Genomic DNA, 15,378 nt, shown 5'->3' on the forward strand with positions numbered 1-15,378 from the left:
AGGGAAGTCAGTATCTAATGCGAGTTATGGTCTGTTTTGACGTAGGACTACTGTAAAGCTTGGTTTTCAACCTGTCTCTTGCTGGACTATTAAAATGCTAAACTAAAATGAAGAATTTTGCCAGTTTTGTTTGTTAGATCATAAAAAGTTCCCTTTCAAAGTTATCTGTTACATAGTTCCTGATGTTCTTCTAGCTATGCTGAGAATTTGGTTTACTCTTCTCCTGCTTTGGAGAAATAAGGCCGTTTACTGATCAGTGGTTTGTTTTTTTTTTACAACCATTATTTTTTCAGACAAGTAACTGTATTCTTTGGCCATCTTTCTGTGGTGCTTTAACAGCAGAGCAACATTAATATATGAAGCTAGTGTACTACTAAAAGGATAGGTACTTTGTCTTAGTACCTTGCATTTAAAACACAATTGAGTTTTTGTTGACATTCAATTACTCATTTTGTCTGAGGAGGTTCCTAAGTCATTGCAGTTGTTTTATGAGTAGGTACTTCTGGTCATTCCTTTTATACAGTTTTAAAGGCAGAACTGAAGTATGGCAATACATTCAGCATTAGCACTTACTGTCTTCAGGGTTTTTTATTATCCTTGTTTTGATCTTCCTGGTTTTGTTTTAAATGGTGGGGGGCAGATTTCTGCCAATAGCATTACAAAGTTTTCCCGCAATGGTTTAAATGTATTAAAAACTGTAAAAGCTGTGAATGAATTTTGTTCTACTCAGTACACAGGATTTAGAAACATAAGCGGCTGTAAGCAAACAGAAAGGCTGCACACCTCAGAAAAATAGGAATCTCTTACTGTTTTACCTGTTACTACCGCATTATATTTAATAGCAAATGTCATCAAAGAGTAAAACTACTGACTGTCGTCTTCTCTAAGAAGCAAATTAACTTACTTTTAGGTTTTGGTGGAAACCAGGCCTTTATTTATGTAGCTTATTCTGGTTTCTTTCAATTTTTTACACAATTATACATTGAGTTTTTAAATTCAAAACTAGAATGCATTTGAATTTGTTTTAAATTATATGAAAGCTTCAAATTTGTTTCGAAAAGCTCAATTTCAGTTCAGATAGATTCTTCTGAAATAATTACCTGTATGAATGTGCATAATTTAACTTCTGTCTTGAATTTAAGTAGTGTTACACTGACCTCAATTTTACATCTTTCTCGTGGACGTAGTCTGTGTATTTTACTTCTTTGAAGATAATGTTCAAAGAGAATTTAGGCTGATAAAGGAAATCTACAGAGAAGCTTAAACATGTTGGTCAGAATACTTTAAAAATGAAATAACATTTTCTTCACATGGTGATACATCTTTTCTTCTGGAAAAGGTTTATTAATAAAAAGTTGAAAATAAATGTGAAAGTATACTTGGGAGAATTGCATCTGTAAAAATGTTCATCTCCTTGCAGAATTTAGTCCTTGAAAGGTGCTTTAAAAAATCCTAGGCATGCAGAATTTCTTCTCGTAATATTAGGATATGTATTTCAAAGCTTTCCAATGACAGCTGGAACTTCGTGCAACCAGTTGGAGTTGCATAGGGCACACAAAATCATGAAGGTGCATTAATTCCTTTGAGTATTCAGAGTCTTTTCCATGGTTATCTGTAAGATTTGATCAGAGAAAGAAAAATACACTGTAAGATAGTTCTATTTATTACATTCAGAGGGTCTTTGTGCTTAAAATTATAAGTATTCTTATATTTAAAAATAGTCATAAACAATGGGGATGAGTGATAATGCTATTACTTTGGGGAAAATGTTTTTTAAAGATTATTTAGTATTGTGTATAATATCCTGGATTGTTTTAACAATGTTAGTAAGATAATTTTAATTAAATGCTTTCATGCTGTTATTAAATTAACCTTGAAATATGTATCTTAGTTGTTTTATGGTTAAATGAAAATTTCATCAAATTTTCATCTTAGAAACTTTAGATTCCAGGTTTTAGAATGTCAGAATATTAACTCAAAATGATTTTTTTTAGCACGTAGCCTGTGATTTTCTTTCTGTTTGTTTGCTTGTTTGCTCTTTGTTTGTAATAGCTGTATTTCTCAACATGATAGGAAAGTTTCAAGTACTGTGAAGCACAAGTTTTAAAGGATAGATTCTGAGGGCTGCATGTACTGGGTATTTTTAGTGCTTTGCCCACTTTTGAAAAAACACTTGTTTTCCATGCTTGTTTATATGTCTTGTTCATTTGTTAGTTTTATTTCATAGTTTTTAATATCTCAGCATTGTTATCTAATTCATTATTTTCATACTTTTAAAGGTCCCCAGGTGCATCCAATTTTTCAACTTTACCAAAGATCTCTCCATCTCTATCAAATAATTATAACAACATGAACAACAGAAAGTAAGCAATATAACTTAAAATGTTATCTAATTTAATTGCCCCAGTGTGACATTAAACAAATTGTGATGTTTGATAACTCCTAGGTGAAGGATTTTGATTTGTTTTGCAATATTTGGTTTGTGAATTGTTACTGGTCACTGTTTTATAGCGTAGGTATTGTAAAGCATGATATCAGCAAATGAAACACAGTTAAAGATGTTTGGTAACTCTTAGTCCTCAGTAGAACAGACACTAAAAAGAATGTTGAGCATTGTAAGAAAATATATGAAGACTTCAGTTAGAGTTGTATCATGCTGAAAATACGTTGTTGTTATTATTATCTTACCTGAATTTAGATGGACAACAAAAAAAGTACGAACTATGTATATTTGTTGGTCACGTTTTCCCTTAGTCATTGACGCTAAGGTATTACAGCAGCATATGTGGTGTCACACATTTCTTTGAGACCACCACAGCTGAATTGTTTTAGCTATAATGGTAGTCATAGTCATTATATCCATTGATTAATTGTTAGCAACTTAACTTCTGTGTCTTAGTGCTAGAAGATTTGAGAGAGATTAGTCTGACATGTATGCATGAATATTATAATGAGCAGAGACTTAGTAAAGGAGGCTTCTCACTTTTAAGGGTTTTATTTTTCCAAACCTGCATTTTGTGATCAGACATGAAGATGTTAAATATTAAAAGGGTGACAGAAATGTTAGTATCATATACAGTATCTTCCAGTTAAATACTGCATTTATCAGAAGGGATTTTTCCTAAGGGATAAAGTGTCACTTGTGCTTCTACTAATCGTGAGTAGCCCCAACTCTCACTGTTGAACAGTTGAAATCCATGTATTTAACTGTAGTCTGCTGTACTCTGTGTGAATATGTAGTAAATAAAAAGTATATTGTTTCTATGATTGTGTGGAAAAATTACTTGACAAGAGCTAAGCCTCCAGCTGAGAACTAATTTCTCCTTCCCCCGTTGCTTCTACAAGAGACAATCGGATGCCAAAACCAAAGCTTAACAGTTACCTTTCCCTAGGTAAAAATAGTTTTAAATCAAGCCAGCAAGGCTTTAATTTTTAAAATCTTTTTTCTTTCTTTCCTTTTTTTTTTTTTTGTTGGTCAATGTTAGCTTCTCCCTAGTGATGCTGTAGTTATTTTTAGGAAGCACTTATGAAACCTGTTGGCGGCTTTTAAACATAGTTTCTTCACTTGCTTTAGCTGATTTTATTTTTATTTCTTGGTTTATTTTGGAGCCAGAATGGGAGCTTTTAGGATTTTAGGTAAAATTCTGGGATTATGTTTTGTTTGTTTGGGTTTTTTTAATATGAGGATTTTCAACAGAAATATACATTTAAAAGGAAGCGATATAATATTCAGATTTGATAAGGAATTGGTCCTATTGCCTTAACTATAACTAAAACATCTGTAAATCAGATAGTAATGTTCTTTATAGCGTTATGAAATACCAGCCATTTTTCTCTTGTAATTCAAAACGCTCTATATCTGGATGTTATGTAAGGAAGGCATTCGGTGCAGAAGTATATGGTTTTCCTTACAATTCAATAATCCAATTACGATGAATCTAAAATAAAAATATTTAAAAATCACAAATTTATAATTCAGTACAATATATAATACAGGATAATCTTTAGCAGCACTTGTGTCAGAATGCATGTTCCAGAGGAACTATTTCAGTGATAGAGAGGTCATATCCATTAATACACTATGTATTTTAAAATGCATACTATTGCGTTAAGAATTTTTGGCTTCAAAAGGTAAAAGATGTATCTCAGTATTTAATTTAATTGTATAATTCTGGGTTAAGACCAGTTTTTTTCTACCTTCTTTTCATTACTTTCTTAGTTAACTACTTAATGTCAGCTTTGCCTGGAATTTTTATTTTCATGTTTCTGCCTTACTGTCTCTTACATTGTATGTTATCTTTAGTACAATAGTGAAATTATACATTTGTGGCTTTGCAGGAACCATTGGCACCTCCATATGCACATGGGATGTTGTGACTCTGAAAGAAATACCAGTGTTTGTTTTGAAGTTAATTTTAGTTGACAGAGCTGATCTGTAAGGCAGAAAAAGCAAAGAATGGTTTGTGTGTAGTCATAAATGCTGGTCATTCCAAGACCGTTTGCAATTATTATAGCCTGGCTAGAGACTACAAATTATGTTAAAACTCTGAAAAGTGCCATGTTTCTTTATATGGTACAAATTTCTGTAACACTTTTCTAATCCAGGAAGTGTTCTGAGTAATACTAAGTCCCAAATTGGTAAATAGGTAATTGTTGAGCTAGTCACGTGCTAGATAATAGAAATAGCTTGTGCAAGTTTTATCAGGTCCAAAGCCTTCATCTCTGTAAATGTGAGTTTGCATTTGGTGGAATGGAGGAGGATTCCCAATAATTGATTATTGCTGTTCTTTTGCCTTTGCAGGTGATATTGTTGAAAGAATAACATAGGAGAATTAGCATAATACGTCTTAGTGGATTCGAAAGAGCAGGGAGAGAAATGCATCATTTAGGTTTTACTGGAATTTCTGTTTATTACTGTTATAAAGAAATACATGTCATGTCACATACGGTATTTTTAATGTGGGGTGGGGATTAAAAACAATTGAACAGGGATTTTGCTTGGAGAACTAAGTGAAAAGTTGTTTCTTCGAGTACGAATGTTGTTTCAGGCTCCTAAAATGAGTTACTTCATCATTTGCTAGTGTCAGCTTGTCAGAAGACAGACAGCTGGCAGTTTTGTTAAATGCTTGGTGTATTTCAATATCCTTATTTCAAGAAGTATAAATATTAATTACACCACCTTAGAAACAGTGTCTTCTTGTTATGCCTGGCACACAGGCAAATATTATGAGGAAGGTGATTTTTTTTTAACTTTATTTATATAGAATACTATTTATCTTTTGCTCACCAGATAATGATCATGAACAATAACAAAGACAGTAGTCTTTCTGTGGTGACTCTTTTCTGTAGTGACTGCTGCTTTAGGCATCTCTAAAAATTGGTGGAACCCAGTTATGGGTTTGTTAAGGTGGCTGGTCACAAAAACACATTGGCAGTGCATTAAAGTGGTTGAAATATTATGGAGCTCAGTAAGTGTTCAAACTTCTAATTTTCTGGGCTTGTTCTTGCAAATCAAATTGTTTTTGCAGCTTCAGTCGTTGGTATGTGGCACTCCACTGTCAAATTGTGTCCTTTCCAAAGCTAGTGATGCTTTTCAAAACTTACCTGTTCCAAATGCACGTTTCCCAGAACTCCCAACTACACAATGATTGCTCTGGATTCATCATCATCTGAAAGCTGCTTTGGGGTTTAAAGGCAGGATACAGACAATAAGTAGAGGTGATTTCAAATCCAGCACATGCGGCTCAAAATCTTTAGATTTACAGATAATAAAGTCTCATTCAGAAACCTCCCTCTACCATTCTCAGTACTTCAAGAATTTTATGTAGTCATTCAAGGGTCTGAAGATGGTTTCATTTTTTAAAGTCTTGCCTTATTTTTTGAGCAGCAGTTTCTTCTAAGAGCATCAGTCTTTTCTTCCTGTTACTGCCCTAGCTTGACTGCCCCATTCTAATACTACCACTCTACTTTTCCATGCATTGTTCCTTCATTAAAGACAACTTTTTAAAGGTTTTGTAGGAGAAGCAGAGGGAGGTTTTAGACACACTATTACAAGTTAGCTTTTTCTAGGACATTTCTGTTTGAAGTTTACGTAGACTTGTCTTGCATCTTTACTTGCTTTCCATTGTTAGCCATTTGCTATTGACTGATAATACTTTATTTTTTGTCCAGTCTCAAAAGCATGAAAAACAAAGGCACAATGTAATTTAAATAAAAATAATTCTTCCAGAAAAAATGAAGTTCACAAACTGATAACGCTGTAAAGAGGTATCTCCTAGACTTCTGCACATATTAGGCACTTTATTTTGCTGGAGATGTTTTGATAAAATATCCCAGAACCCTGAAAGAAAAATTTGTGAACAGACCTGACTCATGGGATGAGAGTGATAACCATAATCTCTAAACTCCTCAATTGTATTTCTCTGGGCCAGTATAGAAGATGAAAGCGCTCAGAAATGGCTTTTGAAAAGTAAACTGACAGTTTGTCCCTTAGAACAAACAAACATTGGGGGTCTATCTGCATTACAAATATCTTGAATTAAATTATAAATATGCTTAAATTAGCACAATTTTACTGAACTAATTTGAGGAAATCTTTCACATGGACACACAATGGCCAAAAGATACCAGTCGGGTTTCCTAGTTTTCAAATGTCCTTCCTAAGGTGACAGTTCGTGAAAGGGTGAAAGCTGCAGTGAAAATCCCCAGGAAAAATTGCATTCAATCTGTTTATTACTTCTACATCTCCAGAATTTCCAAAAGAGATTTCTCTTCCATTAACCATGTGAAAAGTGTAATCTGTGAGTCAGGCGAGGAAGGCAGTAGGAAAGCGGGGCTGAAAGGAGAAGCTTACTGTGTAGCTTGCACATGTGCATTTCTGTTGCTGCCGTGCACTGTTGAGCTGAGTTGGGAAGTTGATTATACTGTAGAGGTTGCATTAGGACCAATGTCAAGATTGTGCTTTTTTCCTTCTGGGGGAACTAAGACTTGCCAACTTCAGGCAGTTGCGGCTGCAGCTGCAAGGGAAGCTAGGAGGCAATTTTCCCTGGGGATCTCTCCTGCATCAGTGAACCAGGGACTAATGATAGGGAAGGTACAACCACAGGAGCAAGCTTCAAGTATATGGGTGCCCTGAAGTTCAAAAAGTATCTTGTGTAAACAAGGGTGAACCATTTAGTATTAAGCTGAATGGGCGAAACTAACTTAACTGGGATTTTTCATGGAGAAACCGGTAAACATGATGCCGCTTAGCTTGTTTGTGGACAAGCCAGAGAGCTGAGAAAATTCATGTGTATGGAAAAGGAAAGGACTGATAGGAAAGTCAACTATTAAAAAGAAATTATGAGAGGTAAAAGTTTGAGAACAGCAGTTTTATGGACACTGGAGCTATAAACTACACAGATTTCTGCAGACCTTGAAAGAAGGAGAAATTTTCTTCCCCTCCTGTTTGAAATTTTCAGTAACTCTTGTGATTAAAAGAAACATATTCGTGAAAATCGAGTGTGCACTGTTGGATGTAGAGTGTGATACTGTTAGGAATAATGGCTAGTGTATTACTGGGCACTTGCATCCTCAGACTTTCACAATTATAAATCTCAATTATTTATCAGGATTGATTCTTTGCATATTTTTCCTTGTCATTCTTAGCAATCGACTTTAAAATTTTTGTCCAAGTTACTTCTAATGTGGATAATGCCTAGTGACTGGAGAAATACTCTTGAACTTTAGCCAAAGCTGCTATCACACAGATTTCATTATGATCAGTGCCTGAAATAATTTAAGAACAAGTTTAACCTTGCTGGTTGGTTGTTTTTTCTAACATCTGTAATATCGCAGAGTGTCCTCTTACAAGATTCTTCTGCCTTTCTAGTGTTCTCAGATATGCTTACTTTACTGTTTTGGTGGTTATTCTATATTTAGTATTTGCATGATTTCATCTGGAAACAAATTGCTTTAAATCTTAACACTTTACATATTTCAGTCTTGTCCAGTTTCTCCAAAAAGATGCATCACAGAGATGTATAATGAAGTTGTTACAAGGCATTTTGCGCATTCTTTTACCTTGCAAGGCTTTCCTGCATTTGCATGCTGGATTGTGCTGTCCTAGCAGGGAAGCTATAAATAGACTCTCTGATGCAGTGAGGCAGCTATGCCACAGTGGCCTTGGAAATCTCAGCTTTCACCTGTAACTCTGCATTCCATTCCCACTGACCTTGCTCTTGCAGTAGCAGGATGCAAGGGATGTAAATGATTAATTGCTGCTGGTGGTGTCTAAAGTCTGAGTGTATTAAATTTGATGGAGCAATGAAGAATAGAGTAAACTGTGAAGCAGCTCCGATCAAAAAGGGGTAGGGATATATATAATAATTACAGTTACTGCAGTATGTTAGATTTCGGTTGTTTGCATAGGGGCCTTTTAAATTGGAAATATTGTTATTACCAAAGTTAAATACTTCTTTTAAATCCTTTCTTGTTTACAGAAGTTACTTTAACCTTTTTAATAATTTAAGTTTATAAAGTACTTGTATATATCAAAGTACTATAGAGTATGTTTACATGGTGAAAGATGTTTTGATTTTTTTTACAGTGTGAAAAATTCAAACTATTGTCTCCCATCATATACCGCTTATAAGAATTATGATTATTCAGAGCCAGGAAGACACAATGAGCAGCCAGGCCTGTGTGGCCTGAGTAACTTGGGGAATACATGTTTCATGAATTCAGCAATTCAGGTACGTACTTCAGAACAAAATGAGCTTGTCTTATTACTTGGAAACTAATATAGATAACTAGTTATATTTTGTCGTGTTTGGAAACTAACCTTAAGATACTCTATTATAAAGTGCCAGGATAGCATTAAAAGAGAGGAAATCATACGTCCATATTGATGTACTTGAAAAGTTGATTCACATAGCTGCATTCATTGTTTCCCCCGTTTTTGCACAGCGATCAATGTCAGAATTCTATATGAATGAACCCTTAAGTGGGATTCTTTGCTTTTTGTAACAATTGCCATATATGCATGTCAGGAAAAATACTTTTTCATTTTGATATGCACTTGAGTACAGATTGTGGTGCTGAAGTGTCAGAAAGCAGATGACCAATGGATTACTGGGCCTTTATTTCTAACTAATTATCAGATACTTTTAGTGCACAGGTTAACATGCAGGGAACCTTTGAACATATTTCCCTTTGAATAGCTCCTGTTTCACAGATGAGATATTTTATGTGAATGTAATAGCTTGTTTCTTTGCTATGACCACAAGAGAAATACTAGTATACCTAGTATTACTCCTACTAAGACAAAAAAAACCCTTAGTCCTTTTAAGTGGAAGCTACAGTCGTAGATTAATGAATGATCAGAACTGGTAGTTTAATTTGGGGTTTTTTAGTGCTGAAACTCATGTTTTGTCATCAAAGCAGCCTTATGTCAAAAAAACTTGTAAAGTTTATCTCCTCCTTTGCCATTAAAAGGGTTCCTGACTTATGTTTGTGGTTCCTTTGGGTGAAATAACAAGAACAACAACAACAAAATTTTGAATTAGTAGTTTCAGATACATTTGTAAGCTAAGTTTATGAAATTGTTGAAAATTGTTCAAAAGAAGAAATACTTCAGCGTTTCATAGTGTGGGCAGATTTTCTATCCCTTCCTCGTATGGAATCAGAGAATAATTTAGGTTAGAAGGGACTCCAGAATGATCATGGGTCCTGCCTCCTGTCTTTGGGCACTGTCATTGGCTCTACTTCTCTATAGCCTCCCATTAGGTAGCTGCAGACAGCCATGAACTCTCCCCTTAGACCATCTTCTTCAGGTTGAAAAAATGCATACAGCTCTCAACCTTTCCTTGTATGTTTTCCACCCCCCCGTGCCCCGACCATGTTGGTGGCCCTCCTCCTCTCTTTCATACGCTAGGGAGCCCTAAACAGGACAGTGCTCCAGCAGCAGCCTCACAAGTGCCTCACAACAGAGGGGAAGACTTGCTTCCCTTTGCCTCTGGCAAAGGGAATATTGCTAATACAGCCCAGCTTACATCTGGCACAGGGATGCCCTGCTGGCTCTTCCACATTTCCACAGAAAAGGACCACTGGGTCATATTCTGCAGAGCTGCCCTTCTAGCCAGACAGCCCCTAGCCTGTTAGCGGTATGTGGGGCTATTCTATGGTTATTCCATATTTATTTATATAAGGTATCCATAACATTCAGTTTATTCATGTTTCCAAAGATTTTTTTCTTGAGAAGACTTGATGAGAAGTTGAGCAGTGCAGGAAGTAAATAATTTTTTTTTAACCATGCTGCATGAAAAATAGCTAAACTGAAAGGGGAAAACACATGTATGCAGTGTCTATTCTAAACAAAATTGCTATATGTAACCTTTCTTGATTACTGAATTGCATCATTATAATGTCGTAAAGAAGAAAAAAGAATGTATTTTTGTGTCTAGTGAACGAGAATTGTCTTTTAAAAGTTGAATTAAAAGAATATTCTTAGTACACAGTTTTTCTTATCATGCTACACTGCTCATCAGCTGAGAGTGATTAAAAGCAAGGATAATTTTGATTACTTATTCAAACCTTTGTTAAACCGGTATACATGAATTTGCATATATGTAAATTTTAAAGTAACCTTTTAGATGAGAAATACACACATGGCTTATTGCCTTTAGAGTCTTATACAGCTTAACAGTTCACATCACTATCCCTTTGTGTTAACTGGATTTAATTCTGAGGTCTGCATTCTAAATCATGTCAGCTTTAACTTCATCGCTTTTCAGTTTTATCTAGGGAATCAAGTGTCCAAATAAATTCCGAGAAATTGTAGTATAAATTAATAAAAACAATTTTGCTGATTCACAAGACAGTGTTCGGCGTAAGAAAATTAGGCGTTTATTGAGCAGTGCAGCCTTTAGTTTGGCATGGTAACTTTAGTATGTCCTCAATGGTGTGTTTTCTAAAATGCATTATTTGGCAGCTTTCTTAGCAAGGAAGTGTAAAGTATCTTTCAGTTCCACCTACTGTATCTCTCAAAGAAAATATCGTTCAGAATTTAACGTTATCCAAGAAATCCATGAAAGTGCTTTTCACTGAAAGTATGACATGTCCTTAGCACATTAAGGTCTCTCAGACTGCAAGTTCAGCTGTCTTCTTCCTCTTGCCACCACTTTTACCTTTTTTCCGGTTAACACTGGAGCGTACGTTTCAGTGCACTAATTTGGCATTAATTTCACTTCCTGCTGTTATCAGAGTAACATTGGATTATTTGGCTAGAGCTAGAGTAATGTCTGTGGTCAAAGTACTGTGAACACATTTGATCTTGTCTAATCTTGGAAACAAAGAGGGGATGGGCCTGGATAATATGTGGATGGCAGACTAGGGAATTCTGCTTGGGAATATTGAGGTCAAGGCTTTGACCTGGATGATGTTGCAGAGTTCACCCTCAGCAAGATTAGAGATGACGCAAATCTGGAAGGATAGAATACCAGATGGGTGTGTTGACCTTTAGAGAGACCTCAGCAAGCTGGAGAACTAGGCAGACAGGAAGCGTATGAAGTTCAGAGGATCCTGAGGAAGAATAACCCCAGGCCCCAGTCTACAGTGGGATGGGGACAGGCCACGGGATGGAAAGCAGCTTGGCAAAGATGCACCTGCAGTCTTGTTGGACAAAAAGCTGAACATGAGCCAGAAATGAGCCCTCGTGGCCAAGGCAGCCAACAGCCTCCTGAGCTTCATTGAGAAAAGCATTGGCAGCAGGCTGAAAAAGGTAATTCTTCCCCTTAATTCAGCACTGATGAGACACCCCTGGAGTACTGGGTTCCCCTATGGGCTCCCCAGTACAAGAGAGACAGGGACATACTGGAGCAAGTCCAATGAGAAGCCACAAAAGTGATCAAGGGATTGCATCAACTGACCTATGTGAAGAGGCTCTGAGTGTTGGGATTGTTCCAGCTGGAGAAGAGAAGGCCCCAGAGTGATCTTATCAACATGTATAAATACTCAATGGGAGAGAATGAGGAAGATGGAGCAAGAAGCTTCTCAGACTGAAAGGAGAAGAGGCAATTTCACAAAGTGAAGTACAGGCAATTCTATTTAAATTGTAGAAAAGTTTGTTTTATGGTGACGATTATCAAATGATATGGAATGAGTTTTTGAGGGAGGCTGTGGAGCCTCCATCCTTGGAGATGCTTAAAACCAGATGCAGTCTCAAGTAACCTGATCTAGGTGACCCTTTTTTGAGCAGGGAATTGGACTAAATTTCCAGAGATGCCTTCCAACCTCAACTATTCTATGATTTTCTTTGGTTACCTGCTTTAGCTTATTTACCATCTTAGGGTGTCTTCTTTCACAGTTATAGCAACACAGGTTTGTTTATTAGAATAAATCTGTTTTCTTTAAACCAAATTATTTACTGCAGAGTTTATGTCTGTTAAATAATTTACAATTCCATTCATGTTGTATACCAAAAGCTCTACTTTTATCCCTTCCATCAGTCACTGCTGAGTGTTGTCAGTGTAGCTTCCTTCAATGGAAGTGGAGTTTGTTACACACACTCCTGCTGATTAGTACTATTCTCAGATTTTCGTCCTTCCCAGACAGCATTGAGGCCCCTTAGCATTCACATGAGAGCCATTTCCGTTTCAGAAACCACTTCATTTCTCTGAGAGCTTCTCTTTGCTCTTGTCTCAGGTACAGTGAAGATGGTTTGTGTCAGGTGGTATCTGTTCCTTGAAAAGGGAACAAACTTGTGTGAAGGTTTTTGCCCTGTAACCACACTAGGTAGATCTGTGATAATCCTGACAGTTTCTTAAATTCTGTTGCAAGTTCATTAGGTAGGGTTAGGCCTGCACCTTCATCCTCCTAAGTGATTATTGTAGGGAGATCTTTGTCTTTCGAAGTAGGGACTTCCAGTGTTAAAAACACAAGTAGAGGAGATGTGATGAAGAGATGGGTAAGATCCTTCATGGTACCACAAACAGCTGCAAGCCAAGTAGGAGGGAGTAAGGCCAAGAAGGTTAAGATACTATTGTATTTCTCCCAAGTGCTGTTGTCTTATCACTGTTTCAATTCCATATTATTTCATCTTTTGGTTGTATTTGAACTTTTCTTTTGTATAGATTTTTCAGATTCTTTTGAAGGGGTATTCCATGTATCTAATCTTATCTTACTTTGGTTCAGTGCTAACTCTCAAGCCTTGATTTTTTCTTACTAAGTCCTGAATGTCTGCTTTTGCAGATCCAAGCATTAAATAAAACAGTAAGGACAAAAGGGAGCTTGTGGACTTTATGAAAACATATTATTGGAAATACCTGAATCCGTATCAAGGGGGTAAAAGAGCATTTGACAAGGAGATGTTTTATTCACATTCTCTTGTGTACATGGCTGTGTTCTGAGGTGAAAAAATTGGAAGAATATGAATCTCCTGAAGCATTGTTATGCTGCCACCTGTGGATATTTCCTAAGTATTACTTGGCCTTTTTGGTGGGATATTAGTGATTAGAGGTCTGTGGGAAATATTTGGGTTTTTTCCTTTGTCAGTGAAAACCTGAGAGTTTACAAAGTTTTCATTTTGTGATTGAAAAATAGAAGAATAGAAGTAAAGGTTTTAATTTAAAACACTTTTTTTTTTTTGCATTTTCATTTTTCTTTCCATCAGTGTGTTTATATATAGTTGACTTTTGAACAAAAGCTGTTGAGCTTTGCAATGGGGTATTTCAGCAGTTTTCTTTCTTCAGAAAGCTGATTAACTTTCTCTCTGCAATTACTTGTGGCTGTGAGTTTATCCACACAAAACATAACAACTTTCACCAAAACCTGAAATGATGAAGTTCTTAGCACTTTTTCAGTTGCCACAGACAGAGTTTGGGTTAAGTGGCGTATTAGCTGAGGGCTTTTCGCCGCGACTGATGCGAAGTGCTTGAGACAAAAGTAGGTTAGACAGGTGTACAGTAATTAAGTTTTTATCCTGTGGAGAAAATTCACTTTGGGTTAATTCACTTTTTTCTTGTATTAGAGGGCTGAAATATGAAATTTCAATTTCCTTTGCATAAAATTGTTATTAAGCAGAACAGCTGAAGAACCATGATGCTTAGAGGAACAGTCAGTTTTTAGCTCAATTTCATGATCTTACTGTCAGCTTCTCTTTTCCCCAGTTCACTGGCAAAAGAGGTAATGATGTTTGCTTTGCTTTGAAATGTTACTTTTGTCATTGTTTCTATGTAATAGCCCTTATGGGATGCTTCCACATTACCTTAGGATCAGAAGGTAATTCAGGTTGGAAGGAACTTTATGGAAGTTTCTAGAGCAACTTCACGTTCAAAAGAAGGTCAGCTCTGAAGTCAGACCAGATTGCCAAGGTCTTTATCCAGTTGGGTCTTGAAAACCTCCAAGAAGTCTGCACAGCCTCTCAGCTCTACTGCTTGACTGTTCTTACAGTGAAAACTTTTTCCCTTATATACTTAACCTCTCGTTTCTGCTTATGCCCATTGTTTCTTGTCCTCCCACTATGCACCACTGTGAAAAGCCTGGTTCCATCTTCTCTTTAACTTCCCTGTCGGTACTAGAACACTGCTGTTGAGTCTCCCTGAAATAGACTCTTCTGGTGGTTGAACAAGCCCTGATACTTCCTTTAGCCTTTTCACAGAGGGCAAGTGCTCCCAGTCCACTGACTGATAGCCCACTTTCTTCATGCATTTGTTTTCTTTTCATCAATTAGCTTGCAGTCCTTGCAAACTCTTCTATTGGAGTTTTCCTGTACTTAAACTATGTGGATTTAGAGAAGCATAAAGTGATTATTATTATTTTTCTACCTGTATGAAGGTTTCATAGGACAGATAGACTTGTTAAAAAAATCATAGTCTAGCATTGGAATTACAGTATTCCAGTGAGGTTTAGAGCATTGAGATATATGTATATCTATATAGAGAAATATATAGGTATATAGATATATCACTTATATAAGAAACTAAATATAAAGATTATTTGTTGTTTATTTTCCCATGCATCTTCATGCATCCCACACCCTACTAGAGCTATGTTCCGTAACCAGTAGACATACTGATCCACTACTACATGTGTCTTTACAGTACTTTACAGTCTTAGTACTCCTTTTTGACTCAACAGTTTAGAATTCTTCCAGGGTGATTGTATGCATGTATACGTAGATCAACAGTTCATGCAGTGTTGCATAATACAGTTGATGCTTAGATTGTATGAAGCATTGCTTCATCCAGTCTCATTGCCTAATTTTTGCGGACATTGACTATGATCCCTTGATAATGATTATTACATAAATAGTTGTTATCCACAGATTGCTCCGCTACAGAAAAATTTTTCTGTTATTTCCTTTTTTCCAAGTAATTAATATGTAATGTGGAACTATAATGT

At 36.1% G+C, this 15,378-nt stretch overlaps 1 protein-coding gene across 1 annotated transcript in view; it reads left to right on the forward strand.

The window, feature by feature from the left end:
• USP15 (ubiquitin specific peptidase 15) overlaps positions 1-15,378 on the forward strand; it is a gene marked incomplete at its 5' end in the record, with an annotated part of 52,924 nt that overhangs the window by 25,009 nt on the left and 12,537 nt on the right. Inside the window, 2 exons of the mRNA XM_010139228.1 lie at positions 2,280-2,363; positions 8,588-8,732. Of these exons, the coding sequence (XP_010137530.1) occupies positions 2,280-2,363; positions 8,588-8,732 (229 nt within the window). The remainder of the gene's footprint in view (positions 1-2,279; positions 2,364-8,587; positions 8,733-15,378) is intronic.

Source organism: Buceros rhinoceros, unplaced genomic scaffold (assembly GCF_000710305.1).
Source record: "Buceros rhinoceros silvestris isolate BGI_N320 unplaced genomic scaffold, ASM71030v1 scaffold3157, whole genome shotgun sequence".
Taxonomy (NCBI): domain Eukaryota; kingdom Metazoa; phylum Chordata; class Aves; order Bucerotiformes; family Bucerotidae; genus Buceros; species Buceros rhinoceros.